At 38.7% G+C, this 27,918-nt stretch overlaps 2 protein-coding genes across 8 annotated transcripts in view; one reads left to right on the top strand and one right to left on the bottom strand.

Annotated features, from left to right (window-relative positions):
* The first annotated feature begins 418 nt into the window (after positions 1–418).
* LOC131237522 (ubiquitin-fold modifier 1) lies at positions 419–19,500 on the top strand. 2 transcript variants are annotated; one of them, XM_058235345.1, is made up of 4 exons: positions 424–602; positions 722–819; positions 15,419–15,451; positions 19,188–19,500. In XM_058235345.1, the coding sequence occupies exons 1-4, from the start codon at positions 532–534 to the stop codon at positions 19,265–19,267; spliced, it is 282 nt and encodes a 93-aa protein (XP_058091328.1). In that variant the 5' UTR covers positions 424–531; the 3' UTR covers positions 19,268–19,500. The 2 variants fall into 2 exon arrangements, with proteins under 2 accessions (XP_058091329.1, XP_058091328.1); XM_058235346.1 differs by lacking the exon at positions 15,419–15,451 and having other exon boundaries at positions 419–602.
* Positions 19,501–22,352: 2,852 nt separating this feature from the next.
* LOC131237521 (uncharacterized) overlaps positions 22,353–27,918 on the bottom strand; it is a 48,680-nt gene continuing 43,114 nt past the window's right edge. For 4 of the 6 annotated variants that reach the window (XM_058235339.1, XM_058235343.1, XM_058235341.1 and 1 more), the window contains 3 exons: positions 26,584–26,696; positions 24,856–25,111; positions 22,353–23,155 (listed from right to left, as the gene is read on the bottom strand). In XM_058235339.1, the coding sequence (XP_058091322.1) occupies positions 22,859–23,155; positions 24,856–25,111; positions 26,584–26,696 (666 nt within the window). In that variant the 3' untranslated portion in view covers positions 22,353–22,858. The other 2 variants (XM_058235340.1, XM_058235344.1) reach the window with 2 other exon arrangements.

Below are 27,918 nucleotides of genomic sequence, written 5' to 3'. Positions count from 1 at the left end.
GGATGGAAAATAAGCATTATATGAGCCCTATGAAGTTTTTGATGGTGGAAGTTCAATCAACACTATTTTCACGTGGTGTGGTCCACATATGATTTGGATCTGCATCATTTTTAAGTTTATGCCCTAAAATGATCCTGAAAAATGGATGGACGGCCTGGATAAAACACATACATTATGGCGGGGCCCACAGAGCTTTGACACCGGCTAGCTGGCTGATGTTGGGGTCCCTAGCCAAACCGTGTGCAAATTCCAGGCATGGTGGGGTCTTTTAATCTGCCAGAATTTCTGGGGCATTCTCCATTCGCGGTGGGACACATAAGATCAACGGTCTGGATTACCGAACCATGGGCCCACTTGTCTTAATTCAAAGTCCACTTAATTCAAAGTCCATGCCCATTTGCAAAGATGCGGGCGCCACGCAAATCTTTTTAAGAATTCCTAGGATCGTATTCGTGAAACGCTCTTCTACCATCTCTCAATAAAGGGGAAATCTGAAAATTCCAAAATCCAAGAAGAAGAAGAAAAAGAAGAATGGCCGGTGGTGGAGGAAAGGTCTCTTTCAAAGTGACTCTTACCTCCGATCCTAAACTCCCCTTCAAAGTGTAATACTATCTCTTCTCTTTTCATTTCTAGGGTTTCCTTTTTCTTGTTCTTTTCATTTCCCTTTTTCTTTGGATCTTGAAATCCATTTGATTTTATAGAATTCCTTTCTCTCTTGCAGTTTCAGCGTTCCGGAAGGAGCTCCTTTCACCGCAGTTCTGAAATTCGCTGCTGAGGAATTCAAAGTCCCTCCCCAAACCAGCGCCATCATCACCAACGGTCCGTTCCCGATTCTTCCTTTCCTTTCTCTCTCCATCGTTCTAATTTCATTTCGAACGGTGAATTTACCATTCAGATTGCATCGCATTCGAGCCATTGAAAAGGTTGGCCCCACCTTCAACATCATTGGGTGAAGAAATCTCGTCGGTTCACTCATCAGGTCGGCCGCATGCGTGCATTGAGTCCATCCATTGGCCTTCGGACGCGGATTAGCTACTGACCCCAACAGTAGCCAGTCTCGCTACTGAAGTGATGTCACCACGTTCTGTGGGCCCCACCATGATGTATGTGTTGTATCCACACCGTACAACCATTTGGAGAGAACATTTTAGGGCATGAGCCAAAGAATGAGGTAGATCCAAATCTCAAGTGGACCCCCACCACAGAAAACAGTGGGGATTGAACGCTTACCATTAAAAACTTCTTGGGGCCACATGAGTTTCTAAACATGATGGTGGGCCCTAGGAAGGTTTCAATGGTGGGCATCGCTGTCCCCACTGATTTCTGTGGTGGGGTCCACTTGAGCTTTGGATCTGCGGCATTCTCTGGATCATCCTGTAAAATGATCTCTCCAAATGGATGGACGGTGTGGATACAACACACACATCATGGTGGGCCCCACGGAACATGGTGACGTCACTTCAGTAGCGAGATTCGCTACTGTCAGGTTCAGTAGCTAATCCGCGTCCTTGGCCTTCCGTGGTTTTCTACATTGTGGCCTGGTAATCAGCGGATATGTATGGTTTTACATGAATTAGATATTCAATGTGGGGCCAGCATTTTCAATGGCTCTGGTGTTGTATACATGTGACAGTTGGCTGTATGTGCAAGGAGGACAGTGACTTTTCTGTTAATGCAACTGTAGCACCTGGATGCGACTAGATGGTAGAAGATCTGGCTAACAAGTCAAGATTAATGGCAACACATGCTCTTCAAGGGAACATATGGAAGAGAATGAATATTTCTCATTATCAACCAAAAAAAGAGTATGAATATTTCTCAAGAGAGAACTTATATTCTCAACCAAATGAATATTTCTCAAGAGAGAACTTATATTCTAAAAAATTCATAATGAGATGACATTGCTAATATGACCTGTTTAATTGCTAAGAAAGAAAGGAAACCTTACTATTAATGAAAAGACTAAAATATGGTCGCTTATTTTAATCTTGGTCATTACAAGGCTTAAAGGCAAATAAATACTAATACTAAGCTATCATGCATGAGACCATGGGTTCCTCAAGTGTGCTCATGTGAGGCCCACATGTGAGATCAAGTCAATCCATACGTGGTTGCATCCATTCCTCCCATCTTTAAAAGAACTCGCCCACGAGTTGAAATAGGTGGGAATCCCTTATGCAGGGCCTCTTCATGGTGATTCTCCTCACTTGGCTGAGGCCATCATCTATGGTTCCTTCTTTGTTAGGAAGGTTACTCTAAATCTCTAGCATGCCTTTGATTTTTAGTTTTGTGCCCATGCGTATGAACAACTTTTCAACTGTGCCGTCTTCTTCATTGTCAATGGCATCTTCCTTTCTACTTGCATTTCTTGGGTCAGGCCTGCAAAGCTACCTTTTTATTCATCCCATCTTTTTCCAAATTCACCCTTGTCACCTTGTCAACGCTTGAAATGCCTTGTCAAAATTCCCTGTTTCTTTCTACTTATTATCACTGTAACAGTCCTCAACCCGTTGACATTTCGGAGAACATCATTCTACGTTGGCTTGAGAGTAATTTCTCTTTTGTGAAAGATGGTAATATTATTGGGCCACAGGCCTTGAAAATAAACAAGAAACAAGAACATCAACACTGGGGAGCCCACTCCCTAACAAACAAAGCCACCCTATAAGCAACCATTCATACTCCTTTATGTTACAAAAACAACTATTATTACACTCCAACTAGATAGCCCAGAACCAAGCTAGCAATCTAATCTCCACCTTTTTCTTCCGAGTTCCGAAGGATCCTCCCTCCTCAAAATGCCACATCAGTGACAGAGTAGCAATTGCAGAAGGCATCATCCAGCTAATTGATGCTGCTCTAAGGATGCCAAACCAGACTATCTGAGAATGATTTCTTTCTCATAATGCAAAAGATTGTAAGCATTGATGAACCCATAATATTTCACACGATGATCGTGCATCCATGTTCAACCAAGTAGGAGGCAACAAGCTCATGTTTGGACAACGTCACACCATATCGCTTGGTTTAATATTGCCCTAAAGAATAAGTTAGATCACATGCATAAACTTACCACTCATTCCGCCAACCCGATGGGGCTGTGGGTAATTTTTTTTTTTTTTTTAAATGGTAGTTGCAACTAGTCAACCATTCTTGTGAAATGAGGTTTAAGCTGATGCCATTGTCAATGATGACCTTGATGAGTTTTTCCTCATATATACCCCGTGGGTTGAAGTCATTGGTATGCAACCAATCTTCACCCTCTTCTTAGGCATCGTTGAGCTATGTGTAATGAAATAAGATATGCGACTTTCTGTTGGGCCATTAGGTGATAAATCAACATCGCTTGCACTTGTTTCCTCTTCTAGCTCTTCATCATTGATGGTCTCTTCACAAAGGTTCAGATTCTTTGTCGGGCACACAGTGGCAAGGTGACCCTTGCCTCCATACTTCTAGCAGGTGGCATTATTGCGGTTGCCCAGTGATGCATCTACTTGTTTATTTCCCATCATGGGACCATTCGTTTGTGGGATCCTTTGGTTGTCACCTAAGATGATGATTGGAGATTGTGGATGGTCACTAGCGATTTGAGGTGATGAATACCCTCTAGATCGAGAGTTGTTGCGTCAATCTATCATCCATTTATGTTGCTCTTACGCTCGCAGTGCAATATGATATGTTTCAACCCCTCTCTGCCTGAGCTTCTACCATCTCATTCTAAATTTTCTTCGTGTGCCCTCTGCAATAACAAGCTACTTGCTGTATTTCTGGTTCCACTAATCACATGTCAATGTCAGATCATAATATTTCTGAATGTACTCTTTAACAGTTATGTCATCATGTCGCGGATCTAAAAGCTTCCTGAACATGGATTCATAACCTGGTGAATCTTTGTTTCATCTTGGCCTTCATTTCTCCCTGACTTGAAATAGGTGGAAGGCCACAATGCCTTAGATCTCTCATTACCCATTTAGGGCGGTCCCTTCAATTTTAGTACGGTGAATTAGACCTTAAATTTCTCAAGCATGTGAAACCATTCAAAGTAATTTTCCGACGACTTTATCCCATTGAGGTAAACACATTTGGGTTTATGCTACTTCTTAACTTTTCAATCTCCCCTTTCAGACACTTTGTTGGATCTTTGGAACGACGAGGCTGCACGAACTTAGGATTAATCATGACGAGGACCTGTCAGTGCCCAATATGCTTGCCCCGGGTACTGGGTTGCTTATTTTCATCTCTGTGATTCACATCACCTTTGTCTTTCTATAACCCAGGTCGCCTTGGAGATCTGTTTCCCGACTCTTGATCAAGATTAGTTCGAGGATTCTTATCATCTCTCCTGCATTAACCTCTAGGCCCATCACTCGTGTGCTCAGTCGAGCATTCATTCGTCTGAATTGTCGTAGAATTTGTTGAAATGCATCTGTCTGACCTTCTTTTGCTATCCTAAGACTATACAAAGCCCCTCTTTCTATTTGTACTCCATCCTCTCCCGCTCAGCAACACAATCCTCAAGATATGCTAGGCCCATGTCGTCTTCATCATCATCCCGCTTGTCCTCAACAGTCCTTAGACCCTGTTCAAGAACACGTAACTCATCCCTAATCTGCCTCTCCTATGCTTGCTTCTGTTGCCTACCTTACCCTCATTCATACCTTCCTCATCTCCATTCTCACCTTCTTTGGAACACCTGGGCAATCCTCCACATTTGTGTACCTCCCTGTTAAGTGCTAGTTTAACTTTGAAAACCCATCACTCTTCAAGGTATGCCAACAGTAGTTGCAAATCGTTCCATATCTATTCCGCTCTATTTGCTGTCCATGTCTCCACTTGACGTCCCTTGCTCCGTTCTCCAGACATTTTGTGCTACATGTATAAAATTACAACAATAATATCGTTAGGAACATGAACATCACTTAAAGGTGTTTGTGAAACAAACATCCATACATACATCCACCCATGCATGCATAAATACATGCACATGCGATGCATGTCTATCCATCAATCTAGATGTATATGTACGTACATCCATCCATCCATCTATGCATGCACACATACATACCTTCATTCATGCATCGACATGGAAGGAATCCATCCATGCTTAGATGTGATCCATCCATCCATCCATTCACACACACACATCATCCATCCATGCATGATCCGTCAATCCATTTACATATGCACATGCATCCATCCATGCACACATAGACACACATACCTTAAATAGATGCATTAACATGAACGCATACATACATCGAGGATTCCATAATGGTAAGGGTGGCTGTAACAACCACCACCATTACCATTACTATACGGGCCGTAACGGCTACTATGGTTGTTAAACCCCCCCCCCCCCCCAGCACAACACACACATACACAATAAATAAATAGAACAATGAAGTCGAAGTCCGTGCGTTTAGTCTCCATGCCCGTGACATAGGGTCATGTAAAGCTCATGTGAAAGAGTTAATCTTTTAATAATAAATTTTAAGTTTTTTATAATTATCATTTACCTTTGGGATTTTTTTTTTTTAACAAACAAATGGTTATAATCTGTGATAGTTAATTATTAGGGCTGCTCTTAGTGTGCATGGTGCTTTTAGATGTATTGATGGTCAAAACATCGATCGGGACCGCCCATTAAGTTTGCCCTGATAATCATTGGTTGGACCATCCACATGTCATTTGCAATGAGGGCACGCTAAACTAGGAGAATGCGAGGGAAAGAAAAAACGTGTTATGTGACATTAGCAGGAGGTAAACTGACATTAGGGAAGCAACCCCTTTGCACTTGTTTGATTTACTAATGAGAAGTCATTGAAAATGCGCATTTACAATTGTTCAGATTGCAATCTTAGGAAGGGAACCTTTTATTATGTGTATTCCAACAAAACCTATGAGTTTATATATATATATATATATATATATATATATATATATATATATATATATATATATATATATATATATATAGCTAAAGTGTTGGTTTGGTCGTTTGTCCCTTTGTGCTTTTCTTTAGTCCCATATTGGATAGAATGTAAAAAGAAAAATAGCTTATATATCTTTGCTTAATATAGACTCTTGTCAAGTATGTTGAACTATGCCCAAGCCCGTATGCGCGTGCAGGAGGGTGCAGCCGGTGGAAAATCTGGCCTGTAAACCTTTAACTGGGCGTGTGCACACATGCACAAGCAGGGGGGGTGCAATCGGACCCCAAATGGCCTAGGTAGCTTCCTTGATTAGAGTCTTGACGGACCTCACTTAATAAGGCCGCTTCTATAGTGTGAAACGTGCATCCATTATTCGAGCATGTAAAACATCGCCGCCATTTCTCTTTAACGGGCCTTTTTCGAGACATGGCTTCGGGCTTCGGGGTTTTAAAAGAGGGATTAGGGTTAGGGTTTCGGAATCAAAAAAACCATCCTCCCTCATCACGATCTTCTTCTCCTTTTTCATCTTAAATCAAAACCAACTTCTTTGTGGGCATAAGAAAAAAAGTTGTTAGGTGTTGTGTGGTGTCCAACTGGTGTTGCCAACAAGTGCTCGCTGTGTGGAAATTTGCTGGGGAGTTGTATCCTGAGAGATAGCAACGTTGGTGACCTTTTGCACTGGTAGTTTGCACCGAGGGGTGCGAACTATATCAAAGATAGCAACACGTACACGCCTTGACCCTGTGTTCATCTGATCGTACTACCTACTGAGATCTGCATAACAGGTGTAGGGTTCCTAAGCATATATTACTTTTTGCCTAATGTTGATAGTTTACTTTTGCAATATTCCTAACAACTTTGAGATATTAAGTCCCATTGCTTCAAGAGATTCGAATGACAAATCCATCCGACCTGAATGTTTTGACAGCCAATACTTCAAGTGGTGGAAACAAAAAATGTTCTTCTATCTAAAAACCCTTAAAGTAGCATACGTTATCAATAAGCCACGACCGTCAGATCTTCTTGAGCCTGAACTATTTATAGTTCGTCAAAAATGGGATAATGACGATTATCTGTGCAAAAACTATATTCTTACTATCTTGTCAAATTAGTTATATGATCTGTATTGCGATTATGATACCTTTGCTGAGATCTGGAAGGCTTTGGTAAAAAAGTATAAGATTGAAGAGGCGGGCTTTAAAAAATATGCCATCAGTCGATACTTTAAGTTTCAGATGAGTGATGATAAATCAGTGATGCATTAGGCAAATGAATTTAACCTCATAGCTCATGAAATAATGTCTGATGGAATCAAGTTAAATGAACAATTCTAGGTGACTGCTGTCATTGAAAAACTGCCACCCACTTGGAGAAACTTCAAAATTTCCATTCGACATAAAACCAAAGAATTGTCGATGGAACAATTGATCATTTGTCTTCAAATAGAGGAAGAATCAATACTCCAGAACTCCATAGAAGAGAAGAAATCTGATGTATCCAATGTTTATATGGTTAATGAAAAACATAACCAAAATCAACAGAAAGGAAAGCCCAATAACTTGAAACCAAACAAGGAACAGTTCAAAAAGAAACCCAATTCTAAGTCTAAAAACAAGAAAAACAATAACCAGGAAAAATCATCTGGGTGCTATGTGTGTGGCAGACCAGGTCACTTTGCAAGAGAGTGCTATAAGCTAAAAAAGAAGCCGGCTCCTATGCCTCAAGTAAATGTGACAGAGGAACCTGAAATTCTGGCTATGATGTGACGGTTGGTGGATCGACACAGGTGGTAGTACACGTGTTACGATCACACTTGGTTCAAGAAATATGAGGAAGTTCCTTCTGATAGAAAAGTCCAAATGATGAATGTTGTCACAACAAACGTTATTTGAGAAGGAAAGGTTGAACTAGTGTTCACCTCTAGGAAGAGCATTACTCTGGCTAATGTTCTTCATGTGCCAGATATGCGTAAAAACTTTGTTTCAGGTTATCTTTTGAACAAAGTTGGTCTAAGGCAGGTTATTGAGTCTGACCAAATTATAGTAACAAAAAATGGCTTCTTTGTTGGTAAAGGATATGCTGATCATGGTCATAGTATGTTTAAATTGAATGTTGAATCCAATAAAGGTACTATTGCTTATATGTTGTGCACCATTTCATTATGGCATGGTAGACTGTGTCATGTAAATGCTAAGTATATAGAAATGCCTACTAGTGGTATAATACTTCATTTAGAAAATAGTGAAATTGAAAAATTGGAATTTTGTTCTCAATCGAAGGTAATGGGGAAACCATTCCCTGGTGTTGAAAGAAATTCAAAGTTGTTAGGTTTGATAGACTTTGATATTTGTGATCTTAAAGAGAATCTTACTAGAGGAGGTAAGAAATACTATGTTACTTTTATATATGATCATTCCAGATACACTTTTGTATATCTGTTAAGATCAAAGGTTGAATCATTTTCCAAATTTATGATTTTAAAAAATGAAGTAGAGAATCAATTAAATAGGAAACTTAAAACCCTTCCGAGTGACAGAGGACATGCCCGAATAATGAAGGCACGTTTCGCACTATGGAAATGACCTTATCAAGTGGGCCACATCCAACGGTAACGATCAAAACAACGGTTAAAAAAAATATTTTACAAAATTGGGCAAAACCTAGCGCATCAAGACTTTAATCAAGGAAGCCACCCAAGTCATTTGGGGTCTGATTACACCCCCGTGTGCTCGAGTATACACAGGTGTGCATGTGCGCACATGCCTGGTTAAAGGTTTCTGGGTCAGATTTACCACTGGCTGCACCCCCTACGTGCGCATACGGGCTTGGGCTTGGGTATAGTTGAACATACTTGACAAGAGTCTATGTTGAGCAAAGATATATAAGTCATTTTTCTTCTCCCATTCTATCTAATATGAGACTGAAGAAAAGCACAAAGGTACAAAACCAAACCAACACTTTAGCTTAAAATAAAAAACTTATAGGTTTTGTTGAAATACACATAATAATCCCCCACTTATTTCAATCCAAACAAATGTGGGAAAAAAAGGAACTTCTGTGCATAAATGACGTTGACAAAAAGTCTTTAACCTTACTCAATGAATCGTGCTTGGACTACAAGAAAATAGTGAGCGATGTCTTGAACTAAATTTCTTTCAAAGTATACCGTACACGAAACACACATAAGTTTAAGTGTTATTCCAAGGTGTTTAAGAGTTGTACTTTACACGAAACACACAAAGGTACAAAACCAAACCAACACTTTAGCTAAAAAAAAAACTCATAAGTTTTGTTGAAATACACATAATAATCCCCCACTTAGTTCAATCCAAACAAATGTGGGAAAAAAAGGAACTTTTGTGCATAAATGACGTTGACAAAAAGTCTCTAACCTTACTCAATGAATCGTGCTTGGACTACAAGAAAGTAGTGAACGATGTCTTGAACTAAATTTCTTTCAAAGTATATCGCACACGAAACACACAAAGTTTTAAGTGTTATTCTAAGGTGTTTAAGAGTTGTACTTTACAACCATGTGCATTATCCCAGTTTTCATTAGCGCTATAGAGAATTGCCCAATTCTCATAGGAAACGGCCCCACTTCCACACTCATATTGGTGAGTTCATCAAGGGTGTTTACGTAACAACTATCACCCCACCTTAAACAAGGTTATAAACTCATTAAGAGAGTTACCCAACCTCAGTTCGTTATAGAGATTCGCATTATTAACATCATAGAGAGGGACAAAAATAAATTCTCTTAAAATGTAACGCAATTCAGCCATGGAATCACATGGGAACTTGTTTGTCTCATTGAACCTAATTTTTGGAATCTCCAGTCCTTAGGTTGGGTTTCTATTTCCTGTAATTCAGTATTTTATGGGCTTAACTCCCATCTTAGTCGATGTTTTCCAGACTTTTTCTTTAGCTAGAGCTTTTGTCAAAAGATCCACAATATTTACATTGGATCTTATAAAGTCTAGAGTACACCATTTTTTAACAGTTGTCTCACACAATCATGCTTCAGACGGATTTGTCTGGATTTTCCATTATAACACATGTTATTAGCTCTTACTATAGCAGTCAAGCTATCATAATGAATGGAAATAGGTGGTACCGGTTTCACTCAAAAAGGTATATTTATTGATAGAGTTTTTATCCATTTAGCCTCTTCACCAACTATTGTTAAAGCAACCAGTTCAGATTCCATCGTGGAATGAGTTACACAAGCTTGTTTTTTTTAGATTTCCATGTAACAACTTCACCTGCCATGGTGAAAATATAACCACTGGTAGATTTACAATTATCTAATCCTGAATTCCAATCAACGTCACTGTATCCTTACACTACAACTATAAATCTTTGGTAATGAAGCCTAAGATCACAGGTCCTTTTAGGATACCTCAAGACCCTATATATAGCATTTCAATGCATTTCACTTGGGTTACTTGAATATCTACTTATTTTGCTGACTGCGAAGGCAATGTTGGGCCTAGTGCAATTCATAGCATAGGCTAAACTACTGATTACAGTAGCATAATCAATATGAAATATTCCTTCACCCGAATTGCGTTTTAGTTTTATGCTAGGGTCAAAAGGAGTACATGTAGATTTACTTTAAAAGTAGTTATATTTTCTTAAAATCTTTTCTACATAATGAGATTGGGTAAGAGTTATACCATTTTTACCCCTAATTATTTTGCCCTAGGAGGTAAGTCAACTAATTTCCAAGTGTTGTTAGATCTGATAGAATCTATTTCATCTTTGATTGCTTCCTTCCAAAAGGTAGCATCATGAGAGGACATTACCTCTCTGAATGTTACTGGATCACCTTTTAGTTGAGTTAAAAACACTTGGAAATCAGGACCAAAGTCCTTAGCAATCCTTGGCCGTTTACTTCTTCTTATCTCATATGCAGACTCAAGACCTTCTAAGTCTTTAGGGTGAGAGCAAGAAGGTTAATCTATGTTTACAGAGGTGGAACCCCCACTGGTTTGACCCCACTGTTCTTTAGTTTATATGGAAAAACATTTTTATGAAATTCCACATCTCTAGGATTCGATAATGATATTTTCACTGATATTTAGGAATTTATAAGCTTTACTATAAGATGCATACTCAACAAGTACACACTTGAAAGTTCTAGGTCCTAATATAGGTCTTTTGGGATCAGTAAGCCTAACATACGCAAGGCAGCCGCAAACTCTATGATAATTTAGATTTGGTTTTCTGCCCTTCCATATCTCATATGGTATTATTTTATATTTAGTTGTAGGCACTGTTTAGTATATAACGAGCTAAACTTAAGGCTTCTCCCCAAAGACTTAAAGGAAGACCTAATATAGGTAAGTCAACTAATTTCCAAGTGTCGTTAGATCTGATAGAATCTATTTCATCTTCGATTGCTTCCTTCCAAAAGGTAGCATCATGAGAGGACATTACCTCTCTGAATGTTACTGGATCACCTTTTAGTTGAGTTAAAAATACCTGGAAATCAGGACCAAAGTCCTCAGCAATCCTTGGCCGTTTACTTCTTCTTATCTCATATGCAGACTCAAGACCTTCTAAGTCTTTAGGGTGAGAGCAAGAAGGTTAATCTATGTTTACAGAGGTGGAACCCCCACTGGTTTGACCCCACTGTTCTTTAGTTTATATGGAAAAACACTTTTATGAAATTCCACATCTCTAGGATTCGATAATGATATTTTCACTGATATTTAGGAATTTATAAGCTTTACTATGAGATGCATACTCAACAAGTACACACTTGAAAGTTCTAGGTCCTAATATAGGTCTTTTGGGATCAGTAAGCCTAACATACGCAAGGCAGCCCTAAACTCTATGATAATTTAGATTTGGTTTTCTGCTCTTCCATATCTCATATGGTATTATTTTATATTTAGTTGTAGGCACTGTTTAGTATATAACAAGCTGAACTTAAGGCTTCTCTCCAAAGACTTAAAGGAAGACCTAAACTCAACAGTATAGCGATCACCATATTAATAAGAATCTCATTTTTACGTTCTGCTATCCCATTCTATTGCGAAGAATAGGGAGCAGTAATCTCATGAATTATGCCATTAGATTCACACAAATAATTAAAATCTCTTGAGCTGTATTTGTCACCTCTGTCACTCCTAAGGGTTTTGATTTTTTTGTTTAATTGATTCTATACTTCATTTTTGAAAATAATAAATTTGGAAAATGCTTCATCATTTGATCTTAACAGATATACATAAGTGTATCTGGAATGATCATCTATAAAGGTAACAAAGTATTTCTTACCTCCTTTAGTAAGATTTTCTTTAAGATCACGAATATCAGAGTACATCAAACCTAACAACTCTGAATTTCTTTCAACACCAGTGAATGGTTTCCTCATTGCCTTCGACTGAGAACAGGATTTGCATTTTTCAAATTCACTATTTTCTAAATGAGGTATTATACCACTAACAGACATATTTCGAATAGACTTAGCATTCACATGACTTAGTCTAACATGCCGTAATGAAATGGTACACAATATGTAAGCAGTAGTACCTTTATTGGATTCAACATTCAATTTAAACATACCATGATCATGATTAACATAGCCTTTACCAACAAAGGAATCATTTTTTGTTATTATAATTTGTTCAGACTCAATAACCTGCCTTAGACTAGTTTTGTTTAAAAGATAACCCTAAACAAGGTTTTTGTGCATGTCTGGTACATGAAAAACATTATCCAGAGTAATGGTCTTCTCAGACATGAACACTAGTTCAACCGTTCCTTGTCCAATAATGCTTGTTGTGACAACATTTCCCATTTGGACTTTTCTATCGGAAGGAACCTCATATTTGAAACAGGTGCGATCGTAATACATGTGTACTAGCACGTGTCAATCCACCAACCGTCACATGGTTCTACGCAAACCATGTTGACTTCTGTGATCATAGCCACAATTTCAGGTTCCTCCGTCACATTTGCTTGAGGTGCAAGAACCGGCTTCATTTTCTACTTATAGCGCACTTTCTTGCAAAGTGACCTGTTTTGCTACGCATATAGCATACATATGGTTTTTCCTGGTCATTGTTTTTCTGGTTTTTAGCCTTATGATTGGATTTCTTTTTGAACTGTTTTTTGTTCGGTTTCAAGTTGTTGGGCTTTCCTTTCTATTGATTCTGGTTATGCTTTTTATTAACCATCAAAACTTTGGATACATCAGATTTCTTCTCTTCCATAGAGTCATGGAGTCTTGATTCTTCCTCTATTCGAAGATGAACGATCAACTGTTTGATCGACAATTCGTTGGTTTTATGTCGAAGGGAATTTTTAAAGTTTCTCCAAGTGGGTGGCAATTTTTCAATGACAATAGTCACCTGGAATTGTTCATCTAACTTAATCCCTTCAGACATTATTTCATGAGATATGAGGTTAAACTCATTTGCTTGATGCACCACTGATTTATCATCACTCATCTGGAACTTAAAGTATTGACTGACGGCATATTTTTTAACACCCGCCTCTTTAGTCTTATACTTTTTTACCAAAGCCTTACAGATCTCAGCAAAGGTATCATAGTCGCAATACAGATCATATAACTAATTCGATAAGGTACTAAGAATATGGTTTTTGCATAGATAATCATCATCATCCCATTTTTGACGAACTATAGATAGTTCAAGCTCAAGAAGATCTGATGGCCGTGGCTTTTTGATAACGTATGCCACTTTAAGGGTGGTTAGGTAGAAGAACATTTTTTATTTCCACTGCTTGAAGTGTTGGCCGTCAAAACATTCAGGTCGGACAGATTTTTCATTCAAATCTCCTTGAGCCATGGGACTTAATATCTCAAATTCCGTTTTCATAGTGCCAAATTGATAAGAGCTCTAAGAGTCTATGGCTTCAAAACGCTCTCAAAATGGGACTTATTAAGGGGGCTAGGTTCAAGACTTTTTGTCACCGTCATTTATGCGTAAAAGTTCCTCTCTTTTTCTTTTTCTCTTTTTTTTTGCCCACATAAGTTTTGGTTGAAATAAGTAGGGGATTATTATGTGTATTTCAACAAAACCTTTGAGTTTCTTTTTTTTATTTTTTTGAGCCAAAGTGTTGGTTTAGTTTTTTGCCCTTTTGTGCTTTTCTTTAGTCCTATATTGGATAGAATGTGAGAAGAAAAAGGGCTTATATATCTTTGCTCAACATAGACTCTTGTCAAGTATGTTGAAATTTGCCCAAGCTCGTATGCACGCGCAGGGAGTGTAGCCGGTAGGAAATCTTGCACGAAACCTTTAACCGGGCATGTGCACACATGCACACCTATGTATACTCGTGCGTAAGGGGGTGCAATCGAACCCCAGATGGCCTGGTTGACTTCCTTGATTAGAGTCTTGATAGGCTAGGTTTTGTCCAATTTTGTAAAATATTTTTTTTATCTGTTGTTTTCGTGACTGTTGGATGTGGCCCACTTGATAAGACAGTTTCCACACTACAAAACGTGCCTCCGTTATTCGGGCATGTAAACGTCGTGGCCGTTTCTCTTTAACGGGTCTTTTTTGAGATGTGGCTTCGGGCTTCAAGGTTCTAAAAGAGGGATTAGGGTTAGGGTTTTGGAATCGAAAAAAAAAAAAACCCTCTTCCCTCACCACGATTTTCTTCTCCGTTTTCATCTTAAGTCAAAACCAACTTCTTTGTGGGCATAAGAAAAAAAAGATGTCAGTTGTTGTGTGGTGTCCAACTGGTGTTGCCTTTCTACCAACGAGTGCACGCTGTGTGGAAATTTGTTGGGGAGTTGTATCCTAAGAGATAGCAGTGTTAACGACCTTTTGCACCGGTACTTTACACCGAGGGGCATAGACTATCTCAAAGATAGCGACACGTACGTGCCTCGACCCAACATTCATCTGATCGTACTTCCTACTGAGATCTGCATAACTTTTGTGGGGTTCCTAAGCACAAATTACTCTATGTCAAATATTGATAGTTTACTTTTCCAGTATTCCTAACACCTTTTTCCTTCCAAAATTGCCCGTTTAAAACGTCACATTAGAGTCAAAACTCTTTTCACTCCATTTGACATTTAAAAGAAAGGTTCTATTCTCTCGTTGAGGGAAAGGCAAATGCAAACACTTAGCTGCAGCATCCGCTGCTTCCCAAACAGGCACAAATGTCTTCTCAATGCAAAGTGGTTGCATTCCATCCAAACAGGCCCTAAGTGCGTCAATCTATCCTAGGCAGGCATTAGCTTTTTTTCTTTATCATGTGATGATTTGCATAATTACACCGGTGGATCTGACTATTAAAAGCCTTTCAATTATATCTCAAAAAGAGGAGAACTCTGACTACTAAAAGCCACAATTTCCTGCACCATGTATCTGTGTCTGACATAGCAACAACAGCATGCGTGTCTGTGTCCAAGTTACATAGGAGGAACACCCAGATCAATGGGTTTTTATTGTGATTTCTCGTTGTCGTATCTTAAAACTGTTTATTTGTGCTGTACGCAGATGGTGTCGGCATCAACCCACAACAAAGTGCTGGTACGCATCTGTTTCCCGTTTATTACTCAATTCATCGTGGTCTTAATTTTCTTCCATATATAATTTATTGAAAGGCATATTGTTTTTTGAACTGATTGTCAGCCACCTTATCAGCTCACATTGTATAGATTTAGGGATTGCCAGGCACCTTATCAGCTCACATTGTATAGATTTAGGGATATTCTTCTTCTGTTAGGTTGACTCCTGTGGATATGGATTCACAAATTCTGTCTTCCAATGTTATGAAGTACACCTGTTGTTTGAACCTATAAATGCAATTAGTACTCATCTTTTTGAGAAGCAACAAAGAAACTTTTTAATCAAAGAAAAACTGAGAAATTTGAAAAGCAGTCAAGGCAATGGATATATAGAACTGGAACATAAAGAAACCTACTTATTTAATAATTTAATTAAAATATTACTTATTTAGGTAAATTATGAAAATGCCCCTGGGTACTTGGGTAAGTGGATTCGAATATGTTTATATCCATATCTGACGTACTTAGAAGTCAGGTAAAAAATCCCATTTATGAATCTGATTTTATTTTTTTTGGGTCGGATATTTTGGGTAATTGGGTAAACGTATTTCCGTTGCTGACATAGCGTCTTGTCTCTACATTCAATTTTTATTTTTATTTTTTTCCGCCATTTGTGTAGAAGGGAGAACAAAAAACACCATCCAATCTCTTCCCTGTGTTCTTCAAAACATTCTCTTCCCAGCTCCATACACCATGATTACTAAAAGGGATTTCACATGCAACCGTAGGTTTTGTATTGGAAGCATGATCATTGTCGAACTCCAACCATCCTTGATCATCCATTTGCAGAGTAATTGTTGGATATTGTCTTCATAGTTTCTTGTATTTCTTTGTCATTTTTTTCTCCATTCAAAACTTTCTTCATCATTTTTGCTTCTCCCTCGTCAGTGATCCACAAGTTCTACCACTATCTTCATTGTTTGGACCATAATCCACTGACTTGAAGAATGAACTTTGTTAATGAATGATGCGTAACAGAAGCAAGCAGAAAGAAATCTGAAAAGAGGATAAGAAACAAGAGAGTGGTTCTGTAGTGATTAAACCCAAAGAAATTTCCTCACAGAACTAATTTCATAGGAAGAATAAACTATATCAAAACCATCTTTCACCTCCTAACATCATTTCATAAGGACATTTCATAAGGAAAACCAAAAGAAATCGTAATCTAACTTCACTAACCCTATGAAACCTACTAATTTCTGATCCTAATCATTTATCTTCTAGAATTAACTAAGTTTCAGAATATAAGAAAATTGATGGGATCTTGCAGAACTCATGGAATTAGCTGTTGTAGGTCTCTCAAAAACCTTCTAAAAATGGGTAGAGGCGCCAAAAGTTGAGAAGTATGACTCAAAGAAAAGGCCTGCTTTTGGCCTACGAATCGACCAAGTCAATAGTCTCTCTTGACAAAATTCTGTGGCTAGCATTGCTCTTTTCACTAACAATTTTTTATGTCATTCAACAAGTACCATTTCCACTATAAGCAGCCTGAAGAACACGTTGCAGAATATCCTTAGTTCGTCACCAGGAGCCATTGCTTCCACTCTTGTTCAATCACCCAGGCAGGCCCTTAGCACGTCTTATTAATTTCTCCTTCATCAAACACCGCCTGTCCCACTTGGCTGGAATTTCCTTGAGAAACCCCATTAAAGTTGAGTTTCCACCATCCTCTAGGCAGGTTGCTCCACCTCAAAATGATAAGGGATCTTTTTTTCCCTTGATCATTGGCTGTCCAATCAAAGAGGAAGCCGGTGGCAGTGATCCCCTTGAAAATAGATCTCAAAAGAGCCTTTTTAATTAGGTTGCATTGATTCTCTCCCTTGCTTTTAAAGGAGGAGCCTTCACATTATTAAGGATTCAGTTATTTCTTTTCTTCCATGCCTCCCAACACAGAGTTTATAGAATCATCGTAGTTGTCATATGCGATCGCATAAATGATTATGCCATTTTGCACCAGTGGACCACATATGCCATGGTGGCATATGCGGTTATGGTGTCATTGGGGCTTATGCAATCGCATGGAGGAGTATGCAACCGCATAAGCCATAGTTATGCAGTTATGCCATCTCTTGGACAGTATGTGGGAGCGTAACATCCCAACGATTAGATTTCTGACCATTGGGACTCTTCTGTTTTTTTTTTTTTTTTCGCTTCATTTTCTCTCACTTTTTGCCTATTACTGTTTGAAATTAAAACTTTCTCAAACAAGGATTGTAGCCTTAAAACTTTTTAGCAACCAAAGAACCCAGAAAAGCTTCTCTTTCGTAACCCTAATTCGACTCCCATAAAAAGTATTTGTACCCCCCATACATAGAAATAACCAAAATACCTTATTCGGAATGGTTAGGTCTCCTGTCTCTTTAACCCGCTTACTCTCTAACTCTCTCTCACACTTTTTAATCTCATTTTCCAATAAATGACATCAATAAAATTTATATGTTTTTTCACAGTTTTTAGTATATGCGTTCATTTAAGTAGTTGTCAGTTGACTTGTTATAATTTAATAGTCTAATAAATTAAAAAAACAAAACAAAAAAAAAAAAAAAAAAACAATTCCCTACACATGATATGCTTACATAAATTTTCATTTTCCTTGATTTTTTTTTCTTTTTTTAATCTTAAAAAAATGTTTGGGGAGTTGTGCAATCATAGCGACTATGACATCGCATAAGCGCACTACCTCCTTGGGTCGCATGGATCACTTATGACATTTGACAATGTTAGGAAATCATCAAACAAAATTCTCCTAGTGCTTTGAACGGGCCCTTCGTCCAACTTCTCATCATGTTACCAAGCTCACTGGAAAACCCATTTAAGCTTTAAAATATTCATAATGTCGTGGAAATTTTTTCACAACACACTGCAATGGAACGATTCTTCATCCATCTTCAACATGAAGTAGGGCGCTTGTTCTAGTGTTGTGCCCCAATTGGACCATGAATAGATCAGATGATTATTCATCCATCAGATGGGCCCCACATGTGATGCACATGCATCAAAGTCCCCAAAAGGGAGCTGATTATAGCGTTTTGTGGTTTTAATAGATAGTGTTGTGCCCCAATTGGACCATGAATAGATCAGATGATTATTCATCCATCAGATGGGCCCCACATGTGATGCACATGCATCAAAGTCCCCAAAAGGGAGCTGATTATAGCGTTTTGTGGTTTTAATAGTTTTTAATAATTTCATTATGAAGGAGTGTGCTACAGCAATGCGCTACAGTTTTTTCTACATTGTGCGCTACAATGTTTTCTTTGCTGAAGACCCCTTTGAACTCACCTGGCCGGCTAGCCATTTATTTGAATCAATATGGAGGACGATGGAAAAATATTCATTCATTCACCGAACCTCTTTGTTTTCTAGCCTTGCGAAAGATCTGGGGGTAGAGTGAGTTGGACAAAATAATGCGCTAAATTTGGCTTTTCTTCCCCTTTTGAGGAGAGCTCTTTTTGGGTACAACGACAAACTGCCCCCAAGTGACTGCATGAGAGAGTGACCCTGGAGTCATGTGGCAAATTCTCTACAAACATAAGGATACTCAGATTGTCCTTTCATATCCTGGCATCCAGTTTTTTATACTTGTTGCAAGTCAAGCTTGTTATATATCATGTGATCTTGCTTTCTCTCTATTTAGATAATATCATAGGATACCCAATTTAAATAAATCATCATGTGGATTTTATTGACATTTGCAGGCAATGTCTTCCTCAAACATGGCTCGGAGCTGCGTCTGATACCTCGTGATAGAGTTGGAGCTCTAGGAACATGCCTGTAGATTTGTCCTTATCTACTTTAGGCCAAATGGCTCTATGTTTCCCGTAGCCCCATTTCCTATCAACAGGTAAAACAAGCATTTCATACCTCATACAAAACTGGAAGGTTGTAGACTCTCTTTGAATGCAGTCTTCCTACTTTTATGTATCGGGAACATAGTGCTCTGCGGAGTTGGTGAAATGAATTTTAAGCCCCTTAATAAATATTAAAGAATGGAAAAAACAGTTTAGTATCTGATTATGAAGTCCTTGGAAAGTAATTTGTAAACCAAATCATACTTTAAAAGAGGATTTCTAGGATCCTCTGCCAGAGGCTTTGCATGGTATGCTCAGGTTTTTGGTTCTAATGAGTGGGATCCAGGGTTCAGTGATCCAGAACACCTGTCCGCTGCATCCCGCTGCTGAAAAATCTCCTCCATTGGTCAATTCTAACATTTTGATGTGTTGTACAAATAGAAATACGGCACCAGTCTAGATTCAACTGAGACAGGTCTCAGGGTTGTTTGCTAGGATCTTCCAATCTGGATTATGTTCAGGGCATGGTCCATCCATGATGAGATACAACGTTGCCGACAGTCTGGATATCTGGACATGGTCCATCCATGATGAGATACAACGTTGCCAACAGTCTGGATATCTGGACATGGTCCCTTTTGTCTGAACTGAAGATTCTGACCACACTTTTTTAAGCTTCAAGTTGAAGTATCCTTTAATTCTCCACTTGAGAAATGGAAGGCTTCAATAGATTGACCAACTGTTGCACATTGATGTATGTGTGTGGCCATTGGTTCTAAAAACTTAATAATTTGGTTGAGTCAACTTCGACTCGTTAAGATTTTGAGCTGAGCTCAGTGGGAAACTTGCTTGTGAATCAAATGCAATCTAGACTTGATGAGCCGACTTGCAAAATCGGTTGAGGAGCCGCCAAGGGCCCGTTTGGATACCACCAAATATGTTACTTTTTCTACTTACAGCAGTAGATAAGTGACTTATTTCAGATAAGTAAGTTTGGTTTATGATTAGTTATAAGTAACTTTTTTACTTAAAAGTACATAATCACTTCAGTTAATTTTTTTTTAGCTTTTCTACTTTTCACAAGTTGTTGAAGAGAGGCATCAGGAGAAGCTGATTAGTATGTTGATTGCCAAACATCAAGTAGAAACTAAGATAAGCTACTTGTGGAAAAACTAGCTTATCTTGAGCAACTTTCTACCCAAATGCCTCCAAAGGGCCTGTTTGGATACCACCAAATAAGTTACTTTTTCTACTTACTGCAGTAAATAAGTAACTTATTTAAGATGAGTGAGTTTGGTTTGAGATCAATTGTAAGTAACTTTTTTGCTTAGGAGTTATTTAATTACTTCACCTTAATAAGTAGAAACCAAGATAAGTTACTTAAGGCATAAGTACCTTATCTTATGTAACTTAATATCCAAACGCCTCCTAAATGTGATTCGCGGAGATTTGAACTGAGTCACTTTATTTGCTGAAAACCTTGGTCAACTGTTTTTATGGTAGAAAGATAACAAGGCGAGTGAGATTCTAACCTATTGCCTTCATGAGCTTTGCTGCTCACACGCGTATAGAAGTTAGCTTATGAACATGCCACCACATATGCCAACAGACCAGACAGGTACAATATCCAAGCCATGCATTAGGTGGACCTCACCGCATGGATGTTACTGCACAAAGATAAAGGTGGTCCCTTCAATGAGCGAGCCATGATATTAGAAATAAGTTGAAATGAGGCCATGATATTAGAAATTAGTTGAAATGAGTAAGCCATGATATTAGAAATAAGTTGATGGGTTGGAAAACTTCGGCTGTTTTCTTTTTTTCACAACCGTAAGTCCGTTTCAGTTAATTGTGGCCCACCTGACTATACTTCTAAAACTCACAGACTTGGCCTGAAACCCAGCGACCTGACTCTACTTCTAAAACTCATTGACTTGACCCGAAACCTGGCGAGATTTTGTGCCGAGTCTTTAGGAAACTTGGTTCTGGCACCCGACTGGATCCTGACTTAAACCATCATGGGATTAATCTTTGTTCATGTATGGCCCACTTGATCAATGGATAAGTTATCAGCTAGACCCATTTAGCCCAGGCCTGGGCCTAACCTTTTTTGGACTTGGGTGGGCTTGGCCAGGGCCAGCCCAAACCGGCCCCATTGCCAACCCTAGTGATGTTGGATAACGTTTTTGAAGCAAATTTTGGAAGCTGCATTCAGATGCTCAATTGAAATGAAGTTTAATTACACCAAGAAGCTCCAAACTTGGGATGCATTAAATAGCAATAAGGGGTCTAATGACCATTATCTATGGAATTAGTGCCACCTCTATTCTAGAGTTCTATTTAGTTAGAACTATTGCAATTCAATTCAACCATCCAAATACACCATATAGTAGTCTACTGGAAAGCTTTGCATGGGTTGATAATAGTCATTAACGGAAGCCAATGGGTGGGCGCTTCCTGGCCGTGATTGCTAAATTGCTCTTTGGGTTATATGGATTATTCGGAATGTGGCCCACCACTTTTGGGCTCTTGACCTTTCACTTTGTGGGCCTTTATGCATAGGCACTGACCCAAAAGTTGCAACGTTGTTCGATTGATTAAATGCCCGCAAATAGACTTGGCTAAAAAGAGGAGAGACAATGCACCATGGGAGAATAAAGTTATGGATAGAAGAACCATCTCATGGTCCAAATCACAGTTTAAAAACACAACTCAACTCAGAAAACTCAGGCCAGTTTCTCAAAAACTCAGACATGCATTTCCTTATTTTTTTAGGGTGCAGTTGGTTGCAACAAACATCATGAATATTTTGCAACAAATTAGCGTGATAAATCATGAAATTTCTTGATATTTAGTGCAACAAAATGCACCCTTGATGTTTGAAAAGTATAAATAATGCCAATTGGTGAAATTTGGGTGAGTCCAGTTTCTTTCTTCTTTGAGTTTCAGTAGTATGGTTCCCTTTTCACACACAACAGCTAATCGGTCTTTAAAATATTTTAAGAAGATACGCATAACCAACATTACTATATATATATATATATATAAATGGATCAAGCATAGAAAGACCGGTTGGAATGAAGTTTTCGATTGCATTACTTGCAGCAACACACAAAAGATGCCTCTAACTAACATGAGACTTGGGGAAAAACACCCAACAGCATTACAAGCTCAAAGAAATTTGTACATAGATAGCGATGATTCTGCCTTCAGTAGGTTATCTGTTTCCCATCAAACCGGGGCCCAGTTATCAATTCCGACTTCTGCTGGAGTGGGACCTGAGGACAACTAGAGCTACGTTTTGATGTCTTTGAAAAAGCAGTTGGTAGGGATTGATTTCCACAGAAAACCACATAACACAATTCACCTTGGCTCCTAGATGAAGGGAGCAGAGAGATGGTCCACTCAATGTGGGACTCATGATGGCTGCAAGACATTTCCACTAGAAACCTGGTTAGGGGGCAGTTCCAAATGCAGCTCAAATGACATTTTTTCACCCCATCGTTCTGCCAGAATGGAATGTTTTTACACTGTACAAGCCTGTACAAATGTTAGATAGCAATATCATAGCGCTTCTATCAGGACTTCCTATTGCTGTCATTGATTTGGGTCCTTTCCAATTGACCTTGATCAGTTTCCTTGGTTGTGGACCCACCTTCATCGACATTCTCAAATGGCAATACAACCACGGGGGCAGCCGGCAAAGTGACCCACCGCTCCATCATCAAGCTCATGAACCTCAAAACCATCTCCCTTCGGAACTCGAGCTCCCTCGTGAACAGATCAAAGAGGAGAAAAGCAATGATGTATTTGAAAGGAACTATGAGGAGAACAGTTGCAGCACAGAACAGCACCAGAGCAACCTCCCCTGTTATCTGCAAAAGGATCGCCCCATACAGTACAAAATAAACAGATTGTTTAAGTACTCTAAAGCTAGTTAAGGAAACTAAAATAACCAATGTTCAAAAACTCAATGTGACTCCGCCGAATCAACCTGACACAATGGGATTGGGGCCTGACTCGATGAACTTGGTTGATTTGTTTGAGACGACTCGAAAAACTTGATAAAGCTAGTTTCTCGCCATTTTTAGATGGTATATAATAACACATTCTCTCCCTCAAATCTCCTGAACCTTGATCCAAGGAAGCCACTAACCCTTCCAAAAGCGGTACATCTCTCTGATCTTGATAACTGGTAAGGCCATTCATGCCTCATTTTTCAGTGGGATCCATTGTGCAGTGGTCCAAACCAATGTCCATCCCCAAAAAAACCATGCGCCAAGAATGTCCCAGATTGGAAGACACTAACTGCCAATTGTGGGCCTTATTCAAGAGAATGCGGACCATGGCTGCAGTTCTCAACCATCAACTAGCAGGTCAACAAATTTAGGCATGGTCCATCACAGAGGAGTCAATGGCGCTGATATTTGGAATTCAGATCACGCGCACAATTTTTACTCGATACCTGCATTTTCTAATCTATAAACTGTTTTAAAATCTATTAATTTCGTAGTCTGGAATTTATAGATTTAAAAAATTAAAAAAAAAAAAAAAAGAATCAAGTCGAAACATGAGTCGAGTCGAGTTCTTGAACCTTGACTAAAACAGCAGTATCTTGAAAGGGCTAGACTCCAATGATTGTTTACACAATTCACTAAACTGTGGCAGATCATTGGCAGTATATGAGCCATACAAACATGCCAATGTAATTCTAGAATGTCCAAATAGTGGGCCTTGCAATTGATGGAGCACTGCTGAAAAACCAGACTGATTGGACAAACCTAACCATCTATTTTTGCATGTTGAATTTGTGCTGCTTATGACATTTATTTTTAACACAAATAGGACGGTTTAGAATAGTCCGAGAATCATTTTCAGGTTATGCATCCCTCCACTGAGGCCTATGATTTAGAAAGTCTGGGTAGGCATGTATGCCACATGTCATGTATCATTGACCACAAGTAATAACTACAGACTGCCAAGAGATTAGAAACCATGCTGCATTGTTATCAATTGGCAACTTCTGGTTGTATGAAGTGTGAAGTGGAGAGACAATGGATTTGGGTGCAGGTGTGAGAAGCGTCTGTTTCAAAATGTTATCAGGTATAAAGGGCTGGGAAGAGGGCACAGGAGCACGAGTCCGAAGCGCAACCAGATTCAAGAGGGACGGCTAGTTAGAAGGATCCTGCAACTATGTGACAAAGTAACATTCATCTTCAACGGAGAAAAGAAGCTAAAAGCCTGAATGGGTGTACCCTGCAAGGAGAATGGAATAGAATGCACCCCACCCCATCCCATCCGCATTCCTTTGTCATTTTGGGGTGCGTTTTGTGGATGGAAATGAAATAGGTAACATGTCAGGCATATTATAATTCCATTCTCATTATGGGAGATCAATGCATGCTCCCATCGGCATTTGGTAGACGTTCCAATAGTCCTTGAAGTAAATTAGCACATTACAGAAAAGGGTTCCTACTACAACTTATGTTAAATTGACTATGTTTCAGTTGATATGATTCTCTTTTCAGTGCATAAAGGGAAGTAAACAAGTGGTGGCATTAAGAACAGGGAATACCTGAGGATTACCCGCTAGGACAATCGTACGAATCTTCAGAAGCCAAACATTCAAATTCTGGAGATAGCTTTCCACATCGGCCATGGCTTCTTTAAGAGCAACAATCTTTTGGATTGTGTTTGAAGGTGGCTGATCACGTATAGTAACTATACCAAAGGATCTTCCCAAGCGGCCTTGTTCTTTAAGCCCCTTCAATAATAGCAGCGATGCTGCCATCATCATCAAAGCCAACGGGAATACATATGACAGCAAGTTTCTGACCAAAGAGAATATTGACGTCAGTAAGCCCAGAAACTCATGCTAAAGTTATAAAGAACTGCCAAGCCCACACATGCCTCTACACATCCCAAGAAGCATCAACTAGGTCCCTCCATGTAGGCTGGTCCACTTATCAGGTCAGCAGCATGTTTACAAAAACGACCTCTAATTTAAAAAATTGTCAGAGCTCAGCAGATTCAAGTGCTAGAGCAAAGAAATGTATGTTTTGAAATGTTGGCAAGTATTAACAGTTAAGAAACGGAAGCAGTAAAATGAGCCCAAACCACAATTCCAAGTGGAAGCAGCACCTAGGAAGAAGATACATGCAATGCAACTGCGGTCCACATTCAACACACATGCTGATGAGTGGAGCAGCCCGTTTATTGGCCCAGGTCACCTTCATGGTTGGTAACAAGGGATGGAAAGAAGCATTGCCCTGCTAATAGCAAATGAATGATCTGCTGTTTCCATAATCTGCAACTGCTCAAATGTACTTTAGGCTAGCATCAATTTATAGGTGGTGTTACCTGGACACTTCTACTTTCTAGGATTTTGAGTCATGACACTTCCGGACACTTGTACACTCCTGATCAGGACACAAATCTTCAAATTTTGTGCGTACAGTGTCCTAGTGATGCCATCGGAAAGTGCCGCACGTTAGACACATTACATTACATGAGGTATCTAAACATTTTTCTGCACAAAGATGTTGTTTCACCTTCCTCGATTTTTATTTATTTATTTTTTGGTTGCGTAATTTATTTGTCAAGCAAAAATTCTCTCTTAGCCCTTGAGCTTGCCTCCATTCCCTTGTTTTTAAAAATTATCTGTAAGGACTCTCTCTCTAGATTCCAGTTCATTCTGCATGATAGTTACATGATCAATATAACAAAAAAGTACATGCTTTGTTGTTCTTTTTGTTCTTTTGTTTGGGTTCTAATATTTTAACAGAACAAGTGATGTTCATAAGAACTATTTCCTGAGATGATTATCCGTGATTTTGATGTTTTGTTAATCAATTATTTGTTAGTTTAAACTACTAGTAATTTGTTTCTATTGGAACTACATGACCATTCTTTCTACTTTCATTAGTATTTTATGTTTTCATTGTTTTATTTAATTTCATTGTTTACTTAAATTATTATTTATTAATAAACGAAAGTGTCCCATGCCTAGATTTTTGGAATTTACAATGCTGGACGCTATAGGCACGTGTCTAGATAACACAGCATATAGAGCTCGCAATGGGCCAGTCCAGCCCCTTTGAATTTCAGGCCTGTAGCACCACAGGCCCGGTTGGTGCCTGATTTTTATGCCCATATTCTGCACCCCAACCTCATCCAAAGCCTGTCTATAAATATGCTCAAATGATCTTGTCCTAGAATTAGTCCATGGCTATCAACTTCTCATGTACACTAAAGCAGGTTACAGAGTCTAGCAGTGAAACCATGCCAACTCAGAGCTGCTTACCGGAAAATTAGAGTGTAGGCAAAAGCAAGAAAAGAAACAGTCAAATGTGGCTCCTCCCAACGCCTGAGTTTGTCGAAATTCTTGGCAGCAACCCAAAAAGGAAGCATAAGTTCCTGATCAGTGATAAGAAGAAGGCATTATCCACCTAGAAATCAGATGATGATTTTGATTGTTATAATTGAAGTGATCAAAAGATCGAATATTTTCTTGGTATCAGTCAAAACACAAAATAGGAGGGGAAGGAAACAAAAAAAAAAAAAAAGAAGAAAAGGTTTGAATACAATCATCAGTCAAAGATACTGTTCTTAATTTTACAATAGTACAAAAACAGGTTGGAAAGTAAAGACGAGAAGTTGGAAGATGAGCCAGTATCAAGGAACTAAACCCAACTGTCCTCGCTACTACTTGATCTCAGAGTGTGTTTGGATGCACTATTTGAGTTGAATTGCAATTATTGCTTTAGGGTGTTTTTGGTTCCATCAAATTTTACAAAATGTCAAGAAATTTTGCACCAAATTAGACTGACTAATCAAGAGATTTCATTATATATTTGCGGCAGTCAAAGGCACCCTTAATAAAGTGGAAATAACCAAATTTTAACTTAGCATTTAAATCGAGTGCCTATCAAATTACTTTCAAGTCAAGGTACGTAACTGCAATTTGATGGTTGCTTACTCTTTATGAATCTTTAGGAAGCATCGTTAAATTTTGCCATTTCCTCTTGATTAAACTGAATGTTCGCTATTCAATTCACCTGTGCACCCAAGGGTGCCTCAGTGTTTCACTGAAACTAGAGTCTCACTGGTTTATCTCTTACAAGTTCATCAAAATTTCCATCTATTAAGTTTAAAATAAAAACGATAAGATGCATGATTAAATTGTACAAGTATAAGAGGTGACTTAATATTTTTGGCAAGATTCTTGTACGAAAATGGTCAGAAAGAGAGATCCCTATGGAGGCTTTTAGTCCTTACAATTTGGCAGAGCAGAATGATAGATGCTTTTGGAATCGGCACAGGCTTCGAAACGAGGTGTTCACAAGGGCGAGAGTGGATGCCTCGGGTTATGATTCTAAATGTCATAGCTTGGGCTATGATTCTAAATCACCTTTTCAATTGTTCCGTAGCTACTTTTTTTTTTTCCTTTTTTCTTTTTAATTATTTTGGGTTCTCTTTGTAGTTGTTTCTGCAAGGATCTCTCGTCTCTCGTTCTCTTAATAAAATCATTGTGATCTTTCAAAAAGAAAAATCCTTGTACAAAATTTTTGGGTCCAAATACTTAGCTGATGAAGTCATGAAACACGAAAACAATAATTACTAATTCATCAATAAGGTG

Source organism: Magnolia sinica, chromosome 2, assembly GCF_029962835.1.
Source record: "Magnolia sinica isolate HGM2019 chromosome 2, MsV1, whole genome shotgun sequence".
NCBI lineage: Eukaryota > Viridiplantae > Streptophyta > Magnoliopsida > Magnoliales > Magnoliaceae > Magnolia > Magnolia sinica.
Note: the sequence above shows the minus strand (reverse complement) of the source record. Positions and strands in the feature narration are given on the sequence as shown.

Bases quoted from the DNA above. Each gene is read 5' to 3' on its own strand.
- LOC131237522 (XM_058235345.1), top strand. From the start codon at position 532: ATGGCCGGTGGTGGAGGAAAGGTCTCTTTCAAAGTGACTCTTACCTCC. The intron at 820-15,418 runs GTCCGTTCCCGA...TGCTGTACGCAG, and splicing joins CAGCGCCATCATCACCAACG to ATGGTGTCGGCATCAACCCA. The intron at 15,452-19,187 runs GTACGCATCTGT...TGACATTTGCAG, and splicing joins CAACCCACAACAAAGTGCTG to GCAATGTCTTCCTCAAACAT.